Here is a 21,452-nt window from a genome sequence, read left to right on the forward strand (position 1 = left end):
GCGATTATTAGAAAGCTCAAGCAGCTCCCAGATTTACCAGCAATTTCATTCCTGGTCTGATCAAATATTATGATTTCTGAGCACATAACAGCAAGGAAGCAAAGTTCATTCCCTGCAAAGTGAAACGACCAGGACTCGAGCCAGAGCAGCCCAGTACAGGCATCGCATCAAATGCTCAGGGCTGCAGACGATGGCAGGGCTGAGTCCAGCCGCAAAAATAAGTAGCTCTCGCAGCACTGTGTGTGAGCTGCTCATCTTGCTGTGGCACTTGACCATCTGCAGCTGCTTCGCTGCAGCCCCCAGTGAGTTCATGTCCATGAAGTCCATCTTAATGAAGTGGAGGAAAGGGTCTTCAGGAATATAAAAGATTTCCCTGCTTAGCATGGAGCTGAGAGCAATGTGAAAAGAGAACAAGCGGTGCAAGGTAGCGGCAAAGCCCTGTGGCTCCTGCAGCCCCACTCAACAGAACCACGTTGCACTGCTCCCTGCTGTGTTGTTCCCCCAATAAACGTGCGAGGGCCCTTCTACCTCTTTATTTCTGCTTCCTTGGAGCTCTGGGCTTGCTGGTATGTGAAAGGAGAAACGTAAGCATATGTTCAGTTGCTCAATCAACCTTTTCTCGATGCACACTCAGTGATCTCAGCGAGTCATTACGGCATAATTACAATTTGAGTGTGATATGCTGTTTGTAGAAAAGTATCTATTTTTAGCTGAAGGAATGCTGCAGTCCCTGAAAAGGAAGAGAAAGAAAGAAAAAAATAGGAAGGGAGAAAATCCGTAACCAGCAAATCAATGCTACTGTTAACTGATATTATGAGACACCCTGTAGATTTACAATGCTTGCATGCAGCCACATAAATCCGTGTTGAAAAGAATGCCTACCAGGGGTTAAATTCATGTGCCTGCACTGCAGCCTATTTCTGTCAACACTCAGCTCAGGAAATAAACATTTATGCTTTCTGAAATGAAAGTGTATTTTTGAAGACTAGCCGTCAGATATTTTTTGCCCTTCACACTTTCAAATGCTTAGCCTTTTTTGTAAGTTGACTGCAAAGTGCATCAGTTTGCTAGGCAAAAAGGAAAAAAAAAACCCTTGACAAGTGCCCATGGCATCATTGTCAAGCACAAGAGTTTCTGGTAGGAGATGGCAAGAGGGTTGGCACAAAACATGCTTCCTTCAAGCTTATTACCTCGGGGGTACCTGACTCCTGAGAAGCCTTTCAATCCTTCCAGATGACGTTGTTCCCAGCTGTCATCTGCTTTCTCCGGAGCGCTGCTGCAGCCGAGCACTGCCGAGCTGTGGTCAGGGCACAGGGCCTTCCCACCAGCACAGCCTGCTGGGCGCAATGGCGGCGGCAGGGAGGGAGGCGGGAGTTGTCACCATGTGCTGCATGAGGAGGGCACTGAGGTGTGCAGTGTTGTTTTTTAAACAGCCGCTGTGCAGGTCTGCACTTAAAACTCCTTCCAAGTAAGGCTCGTGAGGGTGTAAGGAGGCAGAGCAGGCCGGACAAAGTTCCAGATCCTGCCATGGGCAGTAGCGCAGGGCTGTGCTGGAAAGGCTGGTGCAGTAGGCTGGGAGTGCATTCATGCATGAGCTGGAAACTTCTTTTCAGATAGTCACAATGCAGAATAGGAATTGTCTACTTGTCATGGAATAGAATTTGTTATAGGGGATCCCTATAATGAGAGCTTGAGAATCAAAGCTAAGTTTGTCATGGAATATGCACAGCCTTCACAAAACATTTCAGAATGAATCCCTGTATGTAAATACACATATACCTCTGTGATCTGTTCTAACTGTGACTTGCTGAGCACCTATTAAACAGGCACTGGTGGGATGCAGGACAACTGCTCACATATTCCAAAAAATCAGGTAGATTACAATATCATACAATTTTATACTCTCACAAGGGGCGCCTTGTTAAAACATGCTTTCACTGAGCGGGCTTTCAAGGAGAAGTTACTTCAATCAGGGAGGAAATAATCATGTTTGTTTGATTTATTACTGGAGAGTAGAACAGCGTGGTTTATATCTAAGAGTTTTCCTTGCAAAAATGTCGGTTGATTTTTCGTGTGTCATATAAAAACAATTAGTATATTTACTGTAGCAGAGAGCAGATTTTTCAAGAGTGCAGAACAATAAATTATATACAAAATCCTATTTTCCCCCCTCACAGGACATATGTAATTTCCTTTTGCAGTGACACGATAAATGTTATTGAAACATAGCAGTATTTGTTAAAAAAAAAAAAAAAAAAAAAAAAAAGGTACTAAAATAGACAAGTAAATAAAAGGGGAAGGTTGGGAGTGTTCCAGGAAAAAAAAAGAAAAAAAAAATAGAGTAGAAAGAAATTGCAAGTTAAACTTTTTTTTTTAATCAAATCTGATTTTATTGCTTCTTGCTTAATTAAACTCCTCAGAAGACTGTGAAACATTGTTATACCTGAAAAATTGTTAATTTGTAAATCACAGGGACAAAAGGGCTCCACTGCAACTTTAAAGTTTCTATGCACGTAAATGTCAATAGAGTGCCTTCTCCATCATCAGCACTAAATTCACATTGATGCCTCTTTTCTTCTCTGTATTGATCCTTCCATGAGAACGTAGATTTGTATCTGTTAATTAATGCGTCCTGAAACAGCGTTTGTATTAATCAGGCAGATAAGAAAAATTGGATGCCTGCACCCTCATGACAACCGTAAAAGTGCTGGCCCTGATAAAATCGTGGATGGACCTCAATAAAAAAGTTCCTCCTTCCACTCAATAAACTAATCATCCTGCTTTTAATTATTCGGCAGAAAGATGTGTGGAGATTGGAGAATGTGTAAATCTATTTACTAACAGCAGTGTCTGGGAGGGAGAATAGGGCTGTCACAGGACGGTGCTGCAGGCTATGGTCTCTGTCCATCTGCTGCTGCAGAAAAACTGGTTCTTGAAAGACGGGAAGGAACAGAAGCGTTGAAGCTAATTGAAATCACGAATTCTTCCCTATAACCTCTCAAACGATTATTTCTTCTCCATTTCTCTCTTATTTATTTTAATCACAGATGTGTTATTTTCCACTGTCACCTCCTCGAGGGTTTTCTGGCAGCGCTGGCTTGGGTTTTGTTGGTTTTATTTTGAAGGCAGAGAGCTACAGTTCTATCATGAGACTCAGAAGACAGTATGAGAAAATGAAAACAAATAAGGGGGAGGAAAAAGAGAGAGCAAGCATGCAGCCAGTTTTATATTTCATTTTTTTATGGATGCCTGGTGGTTTGGATGTGGGGTTGTCTTTTTTTATTGTATTACTTTTGTTGCTTAGTGCCTATAGAGAAAATCTTGTTTGGAGTAGATGCCTTGCAGATTTGCTAGTTTATGATCTATTCCTGCTTGACTATAACTCTTGACTTTCAAAACAGAAAAATGCATTTAAGTGTAATCTGATGGCAAAAAGAATGTTCTTGCAGCAGGAACCCTGTCAGAGAACATGTAAGCAGCTCCATAAACAACTAAATGAAAGCCTCAGACATGCCTTAAGACCCTTTAAGAGAGGCTTGACTAATCCCCTTTGATGATTTTATTAAGTACTCGTGGTTGCGGGTGCCAACTGGCAAACTGCTGCTGCTCACCAACAGGCCAGGAAATCACATCCTCTCCCCTCTTGTTCCATAGCTCCTAATGTGATTGGGGTATTAGCAGTTTGATATCAGAAATTAACAGGTACTGTAAACAAGAGGCTGAAAAGGTAAAGCAGTAAAGATGTTTGCCCCCCCATGATCCTATTAGGAAAGACAGCAGGGGAAAAAAGAAAAAAAAAAAAAAAAAGGAAATCAAAAGTTAAATTCATTAAGAGGCATTTATTAAATTTTTGCTTGTCCTCAGAAAGGTGACAGTGTGACTGCTGTTCAGTTGGCACCATAATGTGGCATTCTGTTCCTTCAAAAAGTGCCGCAGAGGCAGGAGCTGTTAGAGAAGGAATTAGCATCTTTTCTGAGGAGTGAGTTACCTCTCTTTCCCCTGAGGTTAAAGTTCAAAGAGAAATTTCCTCTTTGTGCTTATCACTTTAATTCTAGTAAAACACCAAATCTTCCTTTTCTATTTTTTTTTTCCCCTCATAAATTATCCTTCTTGGACTGTGGTACAGATGAACAGGGGCAGGAAATCCCAATTCCACAGCATTGGGATTTTAGAACTGAGCATGAGTATTTCAGGGCAAAGAAGACATGGTACAAATCCTAGACTGTCACTGTAATGCTCCCCAAATTAACACAGTTCTTACGGAAAGATTCTACAAAATCCTACTTGTTTACAACTCTGTGTGTTGATTAGAAAATATTAGGTATTGCATTGATTCACTTTACTGTAATAAAGTGAGGAAGACAGACACAAAATCAGAAGGGAGAATAATAAATGTGTGTTTTATGACAGTGCATATAAAAATAAGTAGAAGAGCAGATTTATGGCAAATCCAAACATGCTTAATAGTTTTTCTTGTGTTTTGTTGTGTTTTTTTTTTTCCTATTCAGGATTCTCTACTTTGTCTCTAGCTGACCAGATGAGCCTTCTGCAGAGTGCTTGGATGGAGATTTTGATTCTCGGTGTTGTATACCGGTCACTTTCTTTTGAGGATGAGCTTGTTTATGCTGAAGACTATATTATGGATGAAGACCAGTCCAAATTGGCAGGCCTTCTTGACCTTAACAATGCCATACTGCAACTGGTAAAGAAATACAAGAGCATGAAGCTGGAGAAAGAAGAGTTTGTCACCCTCAAAGCTATAGCACTTGCTAATTCAGGTTGGCAGAGTGGCACAATGGTTGCTACATTTTTAATATGTCACTTTTCTTTTCTCCATAGTATTTTCTGCATGCTTGTTTTAAATACAGGTTTAGAGCAAGAAGTTGCTAATCAGCCCTTAGTCTAACAGGCAACAAACAAAGCAGTTCAAACTAAAAGGAGCTTTCTGGTCCTAAGTAGTCGGGGAATACGTTCCTAAGGGAGTGGAGAGTAATGCACTGTGATTTGGAGAGTATTTTATGGGCAAAGATCCTTACAAATGAATATGGATGCTCTTCTCCTAAATCCATTCCATAATCCAGATGAGTCTAATCATCGTAGTTAAAATGAACAGAAAGGATACATGAGGATATGCTCTATCCGTTCTCTTTAAATGCAGCTACTGATTTATAAGATAGAGTGAATTCAGGGTATGGGAGGGGGGAGGAAATTCTTTATTAATCTGACAGGAACCCCACCTTACCTTTTGGATCCTCTGCATTTGTGGTAATGCTTCTCCAAAGATTACTGTTACCTGCGCAGAAAGAGTTAAAAATCTCAGAAAGATTTTTTTTTCCTGCATTTGAATTTAAAAGTGCTGAAGCAGTGAATACTGCCAGATAAGTAAAAATCGTTTTTGCTTTGTTGTTTTTCCTTTTGTGTCTCCTTAATGCTTTATTGTGGTCTTAAGTCCCTTTTAGCATTTGCATAAAGTTCACGATAGATCCCTCTTTAATGACGTGCCGATCATTAGATACCTGTGTGTCAATAACATGCTCTGATGCTATGTTCCATTGACAGTCACACCGTGCCCCTCCATCTGCTTTTGTTTTGACCCTATCTTTGAACTTTATCTTGGTTGCTGGCCAGTAGTTTTCCCTTTAATTACAAGAAGGAAACTGTCAATAAAATCTGTTAAATGGGATGCAATGAGTGGCTTGAATGGGCGGACGGCTATTTGTTCAAATTCTGCAGCATTCAAGGTATTGACAGTTTGTTTTCTGGGGCCATATGTGACGATCAATCTCAGGCTGGGCTCAGCCGCGCTGAAAAATGAAAAACCAGATTGCTTTTGCTTACTTGTGGATGACGACTTGTGATTTGGCGCGGTCCTAGTGAGATGAGACCTTCTGCCCAAATTGCCCCCCTGAGAGCCAGGACGCGTGACTGTTTTTAGAAATAATTTTTTAATTGATTTTGTAATTAGCAGTTCATCTACAATATTGATGCATGAATCCTCAGATTGATAGGAGGGAAATTGTTTTCAACAATGAAGTTGTACTTTCCTATTTGTCTTTGTAATGTGATTTAGCACTCTGCATTTTTAATTGGAAATATAATTCAAAAACATGCAAAGCCAAAATGCTTATTAGTTTCTTTGTATTCTCCACCCCACTAACTCTGTCCCTGGTTTTAGAATATTATTTTATTTTTGGAAGAGAAAAAAATCTGAAATGTCCCTCAAAGCTCCAAGCTGTTTTGTAATTGAGGATTTATTTAAAATTTTTGACCACTGTAATTGTACACTTGACAACAGTTTGCAGCTACAGGAAGGTAGCCCTAGATTGTTCATGCTTACGGAGCAGAGCAATAAAGTTATCTGGAATTAGGAGTCCAAATTGGGGGCTTATTTTATTTTTCTAATTTTTAAATTGGTCTATTTGATTTAGAAGTATTTCTGCATCTTACTTGATAAAGACGAAAGGAGCTAGAATATAGGAATCCAGTGTTTAGTACCACTCACAGCCTTTTTTTCTTTTTTTTTTCCTCAAGAGGCATGCAGTGTTTAAGAAATAATAAAATACATTGCTGCCAAAAAAAGTTTATTCATGCATTGTGCATGGAGTGTGTTAAAATAATCCATAGCTTCATTAACTTCCCTGGGAATTACAACCAGGATAATGTCAGAGAGAAATACCGTTTCGTGTACTAGAATTCAGGGCACATTTAAGGGAAAACATTTCCTTCCCTCATCTGCAAAGGACTAAAATTGCCATTTTAAAATGAAACTATTGCATGGAGGAGTTACAAAGCAAACCAGGCGTTTGACTTGCCTCTCAACAGAGTGCTCTGATGGCTGGCATTAAATAGTGCAGGTCCAGGTTGTACATGCGGCAGATATCAAACTTCTGTCAACTATAGCTGCACCGACCTGTGGAGGTAAGACAGCACCTGCAGAGTATCAAGCCCCCAGTGTTTTAATTACAAATACCGCTAAAATTAAAGTAAGAAAGCAAAATTGAAGTTTTTGTCTTTTTTATAGACAAAACCAGAAGTAGCTTATTTGTACATAACTGAGGAGTTGGTTAATGGAATTGCAGCCATACCTGAAAAAAAGGAAGTAAAATGCCATTATAAAATCAATCAGTTAGCAATTCATGTTTTGAAGTATTTTGCTGCTGCATCGACTTTCTTCAAGAACTACAGCTATTTATTTTTCTGGTTTAAAATAGAGCAACGTTTCTATAGCTGTAGAGAGCAAGGATGAAGCAGAATAAGAAATCCCAGGCATTTCAGCCACATCCATGCTGTCTGCTAGGATCCCAGGTTAACTCTGCTGTAAATAGTAGACAAAGGTGGTTTTATGGCTCTGCATCTGTGTTGGTGATTTATGACACAGTGTTGTGCTGTTTTCATTGCTGGTATAGAGAAACAGAAAAAGAAATTGTAGATTGTCTTAATATTGATTGTATTTTGTATAAATAGGTACCACAAGCTTTGCTTTGGCCAGCATATCTGTTACCCTGACCATGAGAACACCCCAAGTGCTGCCTTTTCTGTTGGCCCGTGGAATCTCTTCCCGTGGTATTTAAACTCAGAGAGGTCCCTCGTACCACAGGACCATCCTCATTCCCAGCCTCTCCCTTCTTTCTTTCCCTGTCCTCTGTGCACAAGAGCAGGTTAGCCCCTCAGCTGCCCAAACACCGTGATCTGGCACTGCCAAGCACTTTGTTTACCCACGCAGAAAATCAGTTTTGAATGGTTTCCAAAACATGCATGTACCAATTACTTCCCTGTGTGTAAGGGAAGGTGAACTATTTACAAAATACATTCAGGTGAACACAAGTGCACGCATGCACACTCTGGCATGTAAAAGGTGACCTCCTCATCTTTTTTGTGTTAGAAAATACTTCCATGTATTGATTAGGAAATACTAAACAGGGAGTTGCAGGTGAGCAGATTTTTGAAATTGCCTCATCAGTGAGGACAAAATTGTGCCTTCAGGCCAAAATGTTGCAGAAGAGCTCAGGAGTCAGAACTCAGAACAGATTTTTAAGAGAAGCTCAATTCCCATCTAAGACCTAAAAATAAGTAACTAACGTGTCAAAATACATTAGCACATTATAAAATGTTATCTGTGTGTATCTGCCTAATAGAGTGCTGGCATCTTGAAAAATCTGACCCAAATGTGGATGCTAGGCACTTTAGAAGTATAACCCTATGTACTGTTGAAAATTTAATCTTAAGCATTAATATTGGCTGTCTCGCCTGTGCTACCAGAAGGAGAAAAGGGCCTCCACTTGCCATCGCAATTTCAGGTCTCTCTTATTAACTGTCTCTTAAAAAAAAAACAAAAAACAAAGACACAACCCTTTCAGTGCCAAAAGAGCAAGAACCAAGAAGCATCTTGTGCATGGTAACAGCATGAAGTGCAGAGCAACACTGATGCCAAGTTGCACAGGGATCTGTCTTGGTAGAAGATGTAGTTCTTACCTACAGCTCATTTCACTTTCCAGTCAACAAAACACTGTACTCAGAGCTAGGCTATTGGAATTAAATAATACTATTATAATAAAAATTAATTGCTAGAGCCCCATAAATCACTTATTCTGTAGGATTTCATCATTATTTTCAGTGTAGAGTGTGGCTTATTATATGTCACAAAATACTGTATTTATTTTCTAACAATGCCATTTTTTTAAATTTTATTTAGCCATTTTTGTGTGTCTGTCAGTGTTAGACTTCACGTTTAACACATACCTATGATGAATAGACATGTATAAAAATATATATACATGAGCATTTCATTGGTGTACTACGAATGTTTATTTTACCAGCTAGGAATAGCAACTTCTTCATATAATTAACTCCTTCATCTAATTTCATATGAAGAACAGAGAAAAAAAGATTGAGAAAAGGAAATCGTCAGGACAATCAGAGTTTTCCTGCTGCATGAACACAGCTTTTTTCTCATGGCCCATTTTCATTTAATCACATAGATTACACCTGCAGTGCTTAGAGGAAGTAAATAACCATTCCCAAGTGCGATGTATTTTGGGTCGGTTGTTGTTCACCAAGCGCCACAGCAGATAGGTGCTGGTAGTCACCCTCTCTTTCCACAGCAGTGTACCAATGGCTCTCAGTGGTAACATGGCAATTCTTGCTGTCTTGTAGTGAAAAAAAGGATTTTAAAAAGGATTTTGATGCAGTCATTCAACATTCTCTCTTAGTTGGTGTCTTATCCCACAACTCTATCATTTTGATACCCCTTTCCGGAGTTTTAGTAGCCTTACTGAGTACGTATTCAAATCAGTTGTTGGTGTGCAATTTGTTCTACGTTGGGGAAATATTATTTTATTTAGGGCCCTCACTACCTATCCTAGTGGAAAGTAAACCATTTCAGGAGTAAAAAAAAGGGTCATTTACTGCGTTTTAACTTCAGCCTATGCTTTCAGTTCACCACTGATCCAGTCAGCCCCTGAAATAAGCAGGCACGTTCTGTGAAGTCATTTCTCAGTCCTGCTTAGTATCCTGCTGTGTTTTAGAAACTTTTGTGAAGTTTCAGGTTCCATACCTCTCCTTAAAAGCCAACCAAACTTGAGCTATTCAGACAAAGATACTATTCACCAAAACAAAGCATACGAGCCTCTGTTTCACTTCTTTGGTTTCTACTGCCTCTAATCTGTGTTGAATTCATAGTTTATACCTCTTTAATTTCCAACATATATTTCAATTGAAATGTCTGTTTCCAGTGGAATAATCAAGGTATCAGATGATTCCCACCATACCCTTTTGCAACAGGGAAAACACTGTGTTTGTGTGCTTGTCTCTTAGCCTCACCATGCAGCTCCCAGCAGATAGTTTTGTTCAGGAAAGACAGATAGACAGATGATAGGCAAGTTCAGTTCCAGGCTAGAAAAGGCTGGGAATTCTTGCTGGGTGAGGTTTGATTTGCTCATATGACGCTGTTGTCTTTCTCCTAAAATGGATAAGCACTTAACAGAAATGCAAGTTTTCCTGTATGAATATCTCACATTTCAGCAGGATGTGACAGAGCTCTGCAATTCTGAACACAGCTCCCCAGTGTAAATACTGTGGCAGTTTTTGTGCTTTTTTGTTTGTTTGTTTTGTTTTGTTTTTATTGGCAATGTCATCCAAAAAATAATTTTCTTTTATTTGAGACATAACCCAGATTAGGATTCTGTTCTTAGGTGAAGTCAAAACTGTAGTGTACCATTCTCACTCTTCATCTCATCCAGTTCTTCCAGGAACCTGCAGCTCCCTGACCTGATTTACCAGTTCTTAGTTTATGAGCCACCCCTCTGCAGCACAATGATTGCTGTCTCTCAAGTGCCTTGCCCTGCTCGTTGCTTTTTGCCCCTCTGATGTGCTCTATCAGCATCTTAATGTATTTGTTCACTGCTGCACACTCCCTGCTGCTTGATTCACTATAATAATTTCTTGCTTGATGCTACCAGAGTTTTCTGATGTGAAGAAATACTTCATTTCAGACCCCTGGGTTTCTTCTGCTTTCTCCTCAGTGACGCTATATACACACTGCTCTTTCCTGAGCAGCACCTTGTATCAGCTTATCTTGTGCCTGATGAGCAATTCTAGTGTCACCAGTCAGAGACACTTCTTTTTCAGAGCATTTAAGATCAAATTCTGCTTGCTTTCAAATGACAGTACTTTCAAACTGCCCTGTTTAATTTCATTCCTTATATAGGCACTGATTTTTAGGTGTCTTAGATCTACCTATAGGTTTTCTTTGGATATTAGAATGTAACTGGAAATTATCCAGACTGTCTATGATGCCAATTTAAAAAAAAAAAAAAAAAGGATAATTTCTGGGGGTTTTCTTGGTATAGGAAGAACATTCAAAATCTTTGTACCTAGCTTAAAATCCAATTTCACATTGTCTTTGTAATTATTTCTTTACTTCTGGACTGTCACACAGAGTCTGTGTTTCCCTAAATTACTGTGGTGCTTGTTGACATTGCCCTCTCTTACTGGTGTGGATTGGGCTTATCAGCAATAAGCTAACCTCCTCTGAATTCACTTCAGTATCTGCCAGTCTGTAGTTACTGCAAAGATTTCTCTTTTATTTTTCCTCTTCTTTTCCCCTTGGCTAGTTCAGCATTTTCAACCATTTTCTTTATTTTCAAAGGCTTACGCCTGAGGGATTAAGATCTACATTCGTTTAATATCGGGAATAAAGTGGAAGTTTGAAACTGCAAGGCTAAAACTTGAAGAAGGATCTTTGTAGAGATTAATATTTTCCCGAGCAATCTGCGAGCTGAATCATGGTTTAATTAAATAGCCCAGATTTAGTGAGTTTGCACTTAAACATTAGCATCCCCTAGAATGTGCAAGGCTGAAATGAGTTTGAATTTTTTCTGTAAATGGGAAGTTAAATTATCATAGTAATTTCATTAAATCATTTTTTAATCTTTCGAGCCAAATCACAACTTTAAGAGAATAATTTGGAGCTGTAGTCACTGTTTGTAAGTGCCTGTCTCCGCTCTGGCTTTCTTACCCCATTTCCTGTTCCACTCGCAGATCGTTTCCCTGTTTCATACAGAACCAGCCCAATTTCCTACTGAGCTAAAAGCTGAACATCTCTAGTCCTGTGCTCCAGAATGACCTGTATCCCTGTGCAGTATTGTATAGAGAATTCTGCAACAAGAGTCAGCTTTTGACCTGCCTAGAATTTGTTACTGCTAAAATGCTTCTATCTGGTTCCCCAGCTGCATTGTGGGTTAGGGGAGAGGAGGAGGAGATGTGTCACTACTGCATGAAGTGTGCATGGCGCCTGGGAAATGACTTGGAGCAGCATGTCGTGTCTGTGCTATGTTCCACAGTTGTGAATATCTGAGGGCTTGGTAGAGTCAGGCAGTGGAGGCAATTTGTTTGGAGTTTGCATTCCAAATAAAGCGCGGTGGTTGGACATTGTGCTTGAGACATCAGTCACGTTTGTCTGTGTGCGTTAACATCTCTGTATTGATTACATCCTGCTTGTAGGGTGCAGAATTCAGAGATTTTCTCTTATCGACACAATTATTTAATAGGACCACCATATTAAAAATCTATCAAAAACATATGGATTTGACGAATGGACTTACTAAACTTTTAACTTAGAACTAAATTTTGCTAGCCAGACCATTTCCCTGGCATCATTTTTAGAATGTCTTGGCCTTCTTTTTCCCTAGCATAGGGATTTTTGAGTCTCAGCTTTTGGCACAGTGCACCTCAATGTGCAGTATTGCATCCCTGCAGCGTGTCTCCCTGCACGCTTCCTAGAGCGTGTATCCGCAAAGACTCAGAATTATTAAACATGTGAAATTCCCATAGGACTCCATTATGTGTAATTAACAGATAAACTGTCATCAGAATCAATAAAACGTGCTAAATGATCCAAACTTGTATATAATTAAGTGTCTGTTTTAGAGCAGGAGCTGTAACTTTTTTTTTTTTCTATTCAATTTGCACATTTGTTTTGACAATAGAAGCTGGAACATTTTGGTTAACCTGTTACTTACCGGTTTGTATTTTAGTTTCATATGTTTCTGCGTAAAAAAGCAAAGCATTTACTATGGGGCCTTATTACCTGGGGAAGCAGTTGTGTGTAAGCTTCCAGGAGATGAATCTTAGATGCACCTTCATGCTCAGAATGTAATTGAAGTATTTGAAGCATATGGAAAATTTGTTGCTGTTGTCATCAGCAGGGGGAAAACATGAGGCAAATCTAAATATCCAGCACATCACTTAATGCAGGGGATGGAAACAGTGATGGAAGTGAGTTCTTCCCTGTCTAACTTCCCAGCCATTATTCTGCCTAGCGTGGGAGCTTTATTCCAAAAAAAATCCCACCCCACAAGATACTAAGAAAGCCCTCTACTAAACAGATTTCTAAAGAGATGCTGTGGCAGTACAGTGGATTCACTGTCCCAGTCACACCCCATGTTGCACTCACAGTGTCACGTACCCTGGGACTTGCACCCCTTCAGAAGTCCCATTTTCATGTGATACTCTATTTGGTCTGTGAGTCCGCAGGGCATCCAAATTTTGGTAACTGATTCAGGTGTTTGGTGACCCATTTCCCCTGCAGCTATTCTTCCCTCCTCGCATTCCTCTTCCTTGGAATACATTGCTTTTTCTTTGGCATTTATGATTACATAAAACTGGAGAGTTAGGGCTTCTCATCTGAAATAATCTCTGCATGGTCCAGTAACTGCATGTTCTCAGGGACATCTTCCCCTTTGTATTTATACTGTTTAGGGTTTTACAGTTATTTCAGTTAGATCTTTTCTTTTTATTTCACACTTCCATTGCTTTAATCTTTCCAGGTCACATAGCAGCTCAGTTTAGTTCTCTGTGTGCCTTTTGCCCAGACTTCTCACTCAATGCTTACAACACCAGAACACCTCACCTGGGAAGGGTCAGGGCCAGACGCTTGCTCTAGGGGGGTTAAATAAATGGCAAATCCCCAACAATAGCAGGACAAAGCAACCTCTGGGTGGATTGTCGAAAAGGAGCATAACTCAATGCTGCCTCTCTATCTGATGGGCCTGAGGGAGAAAAACTTTGCTAGGCCTATCAGGAAATCACATCAAACCCACTCTTCCCTTCTGTCAGTGAAGTACTCCTCACACTGTCATTTTTATGTAGCTGTTGGCACCACTGATGGCCACAGCTTCCAGTCTCTCAACCTTGAAGCCTGCTGCAGTCTCCCACAGCCTTCCCATAGCATTCCCATAACTTTTCTCACAACTGTGTGAGGCACCATGTGGAACAGCCAGGGTGGCCAGTACCTGGTTTCAGAAGGATGAGGAGAAGGATTGCTTACCCAGGAGTTTAATTTATAGCTCGGCAGCAATTTTAGTTACTGTCCTAAGGGTTGATCTCGAAATAAGCGTGTAATTATCCCTCTCCTTTGTAAAAGAGGACGGCACCAAGGAAAGTCATGCAGGCGTTGAGCTGCCTGACGTTCTGGCACGCCCTGCTGACACCTCCTGTCGCTCCTTTGTTTTGCAGACTCAATGCACATAGAGGACGTTGAGGCAGTGCAGAAACTTCAGGACGTCTTACATGAGGCTCTGCAGGATTACGAGGCCGGACAGCACATGGAAGACCCGCGTCGTGCCGGCAAGATGCTGATGACTCTCCCACTTCTGAGGCAAACCTCCACCAAGGCTGTGCAGCATTTCTACAACATCAAACTGGAAGGCAAAGTCCCCATGCACAAACTTTTTTTGGAAATGCTGGAGGCCAAGGTCTGACTAAAGCATCATGGGCTTTCCCATCATGCACGTTTTAAAAGAAAAAAAAAAAAAAAAGGGAAAATAAACAGGATAATAATGGCAAAGAAACTTAGTGTTTAATTAAGGAAAAAAAAATGACTGCACTGATATTTAGCAGCAAGACTGTGAAGCAGCTTTCAACTTTTTCTTCTGTGTCTTTCTGATGCAGTTTTTCCTTTCCTTTTCCTTTTCTCTCTTTTCCTTTCTGTTCTTTCCTTTCCTTTTTCCTTTTCTCTTTTTCCTTTGCTGCTGAACTTTTTAAAAGAGGTCTCTAATTGAAGAGAGATGGAAGCCAGGCCTGCCAAAGGATGGAAATCCATAATATGGATGCCAGTGAACTTATTATGAACCATAATGTCCCCAATGACAAAGGAATCAAAGAGAGAACCACCGTACCTAGCAGTACAGTACAACACGATGAACTGACTGAATGCAGTATTAGATTTCATAGGAGCAGCCTCTAATTAGACGACTAAGCGACGATGCATCGGCTGCTTCTTATCATTGCATTTTCCATCTAGATCAGTTACAGCCATTTGATTCCTTAATTGTTTTTTCGAGTCTTCCAGATATTTCTTAGGTTAGCTACAATGTAACTTTTTCAGGGAATAGTTTAAGCTTTATTCATTCATGCAATACTAAAGAGAAAGAAATACTGCATTTTTGTGCTGGCTTGAACAATGATGAACAATAATGAAGGACAAATGAATCCTGAAGGAAGATTTTTTTAAATGTTTTGTTTCTTCTTACTAACGGAGATTTTTTTGTACCAGCTTTACCAGTTTTCAGCCATTTATTAATGTGGGAATTTATCTTACTAAAGCAATAGTTGAAGGGAAGGTGCATATTATCACGGATGCAATTTATGTTGTGTGCCAGTCTGGTCCAAAACATCCAGTTTCTTAACATGAGCTCCAGTTTATAACTAAATGTTCACTGACTCAAAGGATTAGATTACACCTACAGTATATCTGAGTAGTCTAGCATATAAATACGCCATGTCAAATACCAATCTATAAAGGTGTTAGGAGACAGCGACTGTACAGAGGTATAGTTGCTATGTGATTTCTAACTGCTTCAGTTGTCGATGAATGAGATACTGCCTGTTTGCAAAATTATAACCTTACACACAGAGAAACCCTCGGTAGCTTAGAGGCAATAAGGCAAACGCCAACGTCTGCAAAATTAAGAAATCAGAGTAGTAGACTTCTGACCAAATTCAACGATTTAACACTTCTATACCTTATTTATTAATTTAGATTTTATTTTGTAAATTGCAATTGTTAACAAGTAGCTAAACCAGTATACGTGCTTTTCAACCAGTATTGTCACAGCATGGAAGTCAGTCAGTTTCAAGACTGTTAAGAGGTGTAATCTAATGTATAAACCGATTAGATGCCCCCAGAAAACTACAGTCGCTAAATAACCAATAAACAGTAACCTCCATCAAACGCTATACCAATGTACCAGTGTTAGTAGCTGCTCCCTGTACTATGTGAACATCCTTATTCTATGTACACAGATGTAATTAAAATTGTAATCCTAACAAACAAAAGAAATGTAGTTCAGCTTTTCAATGTTTCATGTTTGCTGTGCTTTTCTGAATTTTTATGTTGCATTCAAAGACTGTTGTCTTGTTCTTCTTGTGGTGTTTGGATTCTTGTGGTGTGTGCTTATAGACACAGGGTAGAATTAGAGACAATATTGGATGTACAATTCCTCAGGAGATTACAGTAGTATATTCTATTCCTTACCGGTAATAAGGTTCTTCCTAGTAATAATTAAGAGATCGAAACTCCAAACAAATACTCGTTATGAACAGATACACATCGAAATCATAATATTTTCAAAACAAGGGATAATTTCTGTAACAGTTTATTATAGAATACCAATGTATAGCTTAGAAATAAAACTTTGAATATTTCAAGATTATAGATAAGTCTAATTTTTAAACGCTGTAAATATAGCTTTTATCCAATCATCTCTCAGATGTTGTTATTAACTCGCTCTGTGTTGTTGCAAAACTTTTTTGGTGCGGACAAGTTTCCAAAACTATTGCTACGTTGTGTGCTTTAAACAAAATAACAATGGGCCGATGCGACGTCGGCCTTGTGCTAGAAAAGACTGTGTATCTATCATTAGCTATATGGGACTATATTGTAGGTTGTGTTTTCTCAGTAGAGAAGTGACTGTAGTGTGATTCTAGGTAAATCATCATAAGCAATTCATTCAGATGGTCAATAACTTGAAATTTATAGCTGTGATAGGAGTTCAGAAATTGGCACATCCCTTTTTAAAAAAAGTCAGAAAAAATACAACTCCTGGGAAAAAGGTGCTGATTCTATAAGATTATTTATATATGTAAGAGTGCAAAAAAAAAAAAAAAAAGTTTATTTTCCAGAAAGTTTGTGCAGGGTTTAAGTTGCTACTGTTCAAGTACACTATATATATATAAATATATAATATAAATATTGTTTTTGCTGTATCACATTAAAGAACTTGGGCTTCAGGGTCAAAAGCCAGTCGACTAGAAATATACAAAAACACACACACACAAAAAATGGAGATGTGTTAAAGGCACACGGTGCAAATTTTAGTTTTCGTTTTCAGTAATTTTTGGAGCTGCAAAAGAACAAGTATCTCAAGACTGTAAAAGCATTACCTGAACTAGAGCTAAAAGAACTGCACGGGCTTTACCATATTGTTCATCTTAAACCTTGCTGGAGAAGAGTTCTTACAAGACCACTTACTTAATGTGAAGTGTTGGGAAATTTTCGAAGGGTGTATGTTTTAGCCATAACAATTTAATTTCTATTTTTGCTTCATTTTTTAATTTTTTCTTATTTAAAGCAATATGATTGTGTGACTCCCAGAAGTTACACATTTGTTTCAATCAGATCAGATTGTTGTATTTATTCCACTATTTTGCATTTAAATGATAACATAAAAAGATATAAAAAATTAAAACTGCTATTTTTCTTATAGAAGAGAAAATGGGTGTTGGTGATTGTATTTTAATTATTTAAGCGTCTCTGTTTACCTGCCTAGGAAAACATTTTATGGCAGTCTTATCGTGCAAAGATCGCAAAAGGACAAAAAAAATTAAACTGCTTATAATAATCCAGGAGTTGCATAATAGCCAGTAGTTAAAAAGCAAAACAGAACAAAAAATAAAAACAAACATGTCTATAGCTGTAGATGGGCTTCACATCTGTATAGCAATCAACTGTATATTTTTGTGATGTGTATCATACCGTGTGCTCCAACCAATGTCCATTTGTGTAAATGTATTTATTTTATATTGTATATATTGTTAAATGCAAAAAGGAGATATGATTCTGTAACTCCAATCAGTTCAGATGTGTAACTCAAATTATTATGCCTTTCAGGATGATGGTAGAGCAATATTAAACAAGCTTCCACTTTTGATTGCTTTTATTTTATTTTTTGTGTTGTGGGGTTTTTTTGGTTTTATTTTTGTTTTCTAGGGAGGAAATAACCCGATCAGCATCACCTTTTGTTACTTCCATTCAAAGAGTAGAGAGCATCACCCTCTTCCCTTGAAGTACAATATGAGTGTAAATAAATGCTATATAAAGCCTTGTCAGAATGAATTCCGATGTGGTACAAGACATTTTGCATACTCTTAAATATGCAAAATGTCTCATAGCACATTAGAATTCAGGCTGACAGGCCTTTATATAGCACTTATTTAATCTTAAAGCATCTCCACATCAACCTGCATTACTCAAAATCATTGCCTCTCTGTCAATGTCATAAAAGAAAACTTTCCCACTATTTTAAGATCACGTTAATATCATCTGGAAGTACTTACTTGCTTTTTCATCAACAGCCGAGCCTATCATTCACTTCCTACCGTAGGAGATCCATTTTGTGTCTTCTGGGTAAAAAATAATAATAATAAAAAAAATTAAAAATCTGTATTACTTGATCCAGGTTTTCTGAATGGAAGTCAACAGCCATAGGAGCAATAATATAGATTGGTGTTAATTAAGTGCACTGATAAGTCTTTAAGATTCAGGGGGTTAAGCAGCATGGTTCAGAGCTGGCCTTGATGGCCCCACAGGGCTCGGCCCATGCTGCCAGTGGACCCTTCTGGACCCATCACAGAAGTGCTAATGTGTGCTTTTCTTGCCTTCTAGTCTGCCTTGGTAGTACTTTGTCATGCTTGCCAACATATTTCTCACCTTCACTGCTGGCTATCCTCTGGAGGCTCTGGCTGATGGTGCAGCACAATGCTGGGGGCCTGCAGCATGGCAGTGAGCCTTGAACAGTGCAAGGGCTACCCGGTGCCAGTGGGAGGGCCTCCTCTGTGCTGGTAGCACCTTCGGGTATTTTAACAGTGCTAAGAGAAGGGGTTTGATAGGAGGAGTGGCAGAACAACAGAAGTTTGGTCATGTATGGACTCTTCAAAGGAAGGTTTTAGTGTTGACACCGATGTGCGTGTGCATACGCCGGCATTTGTATGCCCACCCCTTTTTTGATGTTCTGATTTTGAGTTACTGCAGTACCTCCTCAAAAGATAGCAAATACTATACCATACCTTAGGGGTGAAGAAAGGAGTATTAAGAGCTTTTCACACACCGGTGGGAAAAAGAGCAGCCGTTCCCAGCTGTGCCGTGCCTTCCTCAGCACGTGACTGCATCTACTTGCTGGTGAAGTGTCCCCACATACAATTAAATGATAATTTCTTTCCATTTGAGGATCGTGCAGCATTATACAATTGTAAATTTGGCATTAAAGAAGAGGAAATGCAGGAGGGAAAATGCAGGATACACAGAAATACAGAGGAATGCAGCTCTGTGGAGTCGGTTGAGTTTTGTGCTCTTTTTACCCCCCCCTTTTTTTTTTCTTTCAAAACCTCTCACCGTCTCCTCAGCAAAGCCAGGAGGCGCACAGAGATCCAGTGAAAGTGTTGAGGTAGGCAGAATCGTTTCAGACGGCACCTGTGGGGAATTTGGCTGGGAGCACGAACCTCTCTGAACTCTGGAGCCAGCTGCTGAACCTTACAAGCCCGGGAAGGGCTGGTGGCAGCGCCGTTAGCTCCTCGTCCCCCCTTTGCACTGCTGCAGCCCCGCAGCCCGGCTGCAACGAGGCCGCTGCTCCGAGCACCGACCGGCGAGCCGGCAGCCTTCCCACCCCGGCTGTGCCTAACCGCAGCGAGGCAGTAGATTTTGCCTGGCACGGTTTGCATCCCGCTCCACCCCCATAAGAGGGGCAATCCCCGGGTGAGAGCACGGTTCTGGCAACGCAGCCGCCTGTCCCCGTCCCTGCCGCCGACCCCCCCTTGCTCCGCGCTGCAGCCCTGGCACCGGCGGCAGGCCAGGCTGCCCGATGCCGTCAGCGCTGATGCAAAAGGGAAACGTGCTGAGGGGCTGCGCGGTGACACGGGGCTCTGAGCTTCCTTCGGAGCTCCGCGTTCAAGCAATGGTCTGAAGGAGTTTGGCCGGGGCTTTTTGTTTCGTTGACCTTGAGAGTTCGCAGTGCGAAAGCGGCTGGCGAACGCCCATAAGAAGTCGTCTGCGGTGGTCTCTGTAGCTGGTCCTCACAGAGAAGGAAACGGCTCGAAAATCCTGTACCCATCGTGCTACCGCACGTGCAGTTACATGGGCTTCCTAACGCACAGACAGCACCGACGCTGTCGAAACAATGCTGGAAGTTAAACAGGTTAAAAAATATATGTAAGTCAAATAATGAAAGATGGATTCTGAAAGATAACCGAGGTGGGAATATTGCCTTTAGTGAGACAAGCCCTGTGCTGCGCAACTCTGTGTCCTTCTGTGGGATCACCTGGCAACAGCCTGCTGGGGAAATGAGAGACCTCGTGCCTACAGGCTTATTCAGCCCAAAGTTCTTTTTCTTTTTTCTTTTTTCTTTTTCCTTTTCTTTTCCTTTTTCCTTTTCCTTTTCCTTTTCCTTTTTTTCTTTTCCTTTTTCTTTTCCTTTTCTCTTTCTTTTCTTTTTCTTATCTCTTTCTTTTTTTTCCTTTTCTTTTTCTTATTCTTTTATCTCTTTCTTTTTCCTTTATCTTTCTTTTTCCTTTTTTCTTTTTCTTTTCCTTTTATCTCTTTCTTTTTCTTTCTCTTTTCCTTTTTCTATCTTTTCTTCTTTTTCTTTCTCCTTCCGTTTTTTCAATTTTTCCTTTTCAACTTTTTTTCTTTTTTGTCTCTTTCTTTCCTTTTCTCTTTCTCACTTTCTCACTTTTTCTCTCTTCTTCTTCTCCTCCTTTTTTTTTTTTTGCTTTTGACCATTACCTGTCCTTCTTCTTGCCCTGAAGTGAAGAAAGTGACAGCTTTCATCTGCTTTCTGAATTCCTATTTCATTTTCCCACTGCCTTTGTTTATTTCTGTAACATTTCTTTCTTTCTTATTTTTTTTTAACTTGCACATTCCCTTTACTTTGCATTTTGTCTCTGCAGTGCAGTGTAGATCTCTGATTCCACATGGCACATTGCTAATTACTGTATCCTTCATTACACCGCTTGGCTGTGGTAGCTGCCTCACAAGGCGTGTGCTTTTCCTGTCTGATACGCTGCTGATTCCACGTGTGTAGATTGTCTCTCCCTTAACACACAGTTCACAAACTTCCTCCTTGTGGCTGCTATTAAAATAAAAGTAAGTATAGAAAAGAATATGGATATTTTAACTTGCTCTTAACGTTTTAGTCACTAGTGTTCAAAGGTGTTTGCACTGTGATTCTGTGATACGTCCTAACTGTGCTAATTGTTACTGCTTTGTTAAGATGAAATCCCATTTTTCTTCAGTGCTCAGATTCCCAAGCCCAGTTTCTTACAATCCCTCCTAATGTAAAAAAGCAAGTGGCGACAGATTGATTACACGCAGGATCTTATTATTAAGCAGAACAGAAAAGAAAGGAATTTCAAAATATAGTCCTCTGTTCCCAGGAGTATTTGTCTTGTTCTCCACGAAGTTAAAGGTCTGAAATAATGTGCCCATCAGGAGCTCAATGTTGCATGTCCGTGCCAGTTGGTCCAAGGGCTTGTTATGATGGTAATGACCTGCTGAAACGTGAGCTTTGATGGCAACAATACAATTGCTACCAGCTCACCCGCTGGGAGAAATATTTTATTATTGTCAAATGCCCTCCGCAGAGATTTGTTTTGCCTGTTCCTGTTTAAATTAAATTCAGAGC

The 21,452-nt window shown here is 39.9% G+C and overlaps 2 protein-coding genes across 8 annotated transcripts in view; one reads left to right on the plus strand and one right to left on the minus strand.

The window, feature by feature from the left end:
- ESRRG (estrogen related receptor gamma) overlaps positions 1-17,706 on the plus strand; it is a 381,433-nt gene extending 363,727 nt beyond the window's left edge. For all 7 annotated transcript variants that reach the window (XM_090135028.1, XM_090135029.1, XM_090135030.1 and 4 more), the window contains 2 exons: positions 4,509-4,778; positions 14,014-17,706. In XM_090135028.1, the coding sequence (XP_089991154.1) occupies positions 4,509-4,778; positions 14,014-14,258 (515 nt within the window). In that variant the 3' untranslated portion in view covers positions 14,259-17,706. The remainder of the gene's footprint in view (positions 1-4,508; positions 4,779-14,013) is intronic.
- Positions 3,814-20,744, minus strand: LOC149918886 (uncharacterized). The gene is made up of 6 exons (XM_090134485.1): positions 20,699-20,744; positions 19,169-19,844; positions 18,115-18,180; positions 6,813-6,910; positions 5,243-5,293; positions 3,814-3,945 (listed from the first exon to the last, which is right to left on the minus strand). The coding sequence occupies exons 1-3, from the start codon at positions 20,742-20,744 to the stop codon at positions 18,153-18,155; spliced, it is 750 nt and encodes a 249-aa protein (XP_089990611.1). The 3' UTR covers positions 3,814-3,945; positions 5,243-5,293; positions 6,813-6,910; positions 18,115-18,152.
- Between the last annotated feature and the right edge of the window lie 708 nt (positions 20,745-21,452).

Source organism: Phasianus colchicus, chromosome 2 (genome assembly GCF_987193195.1).
Source record: "Phasianus colchicus chromosome 2, bPhaCol1.hap1.1, whole genome shotgun sequence".
Lineage (NCBI taxonomy): Eukaryota > Metazoa > Chordata > Aves > Galliformes > Phasianidae > Phasianus > Phasianus colchicus.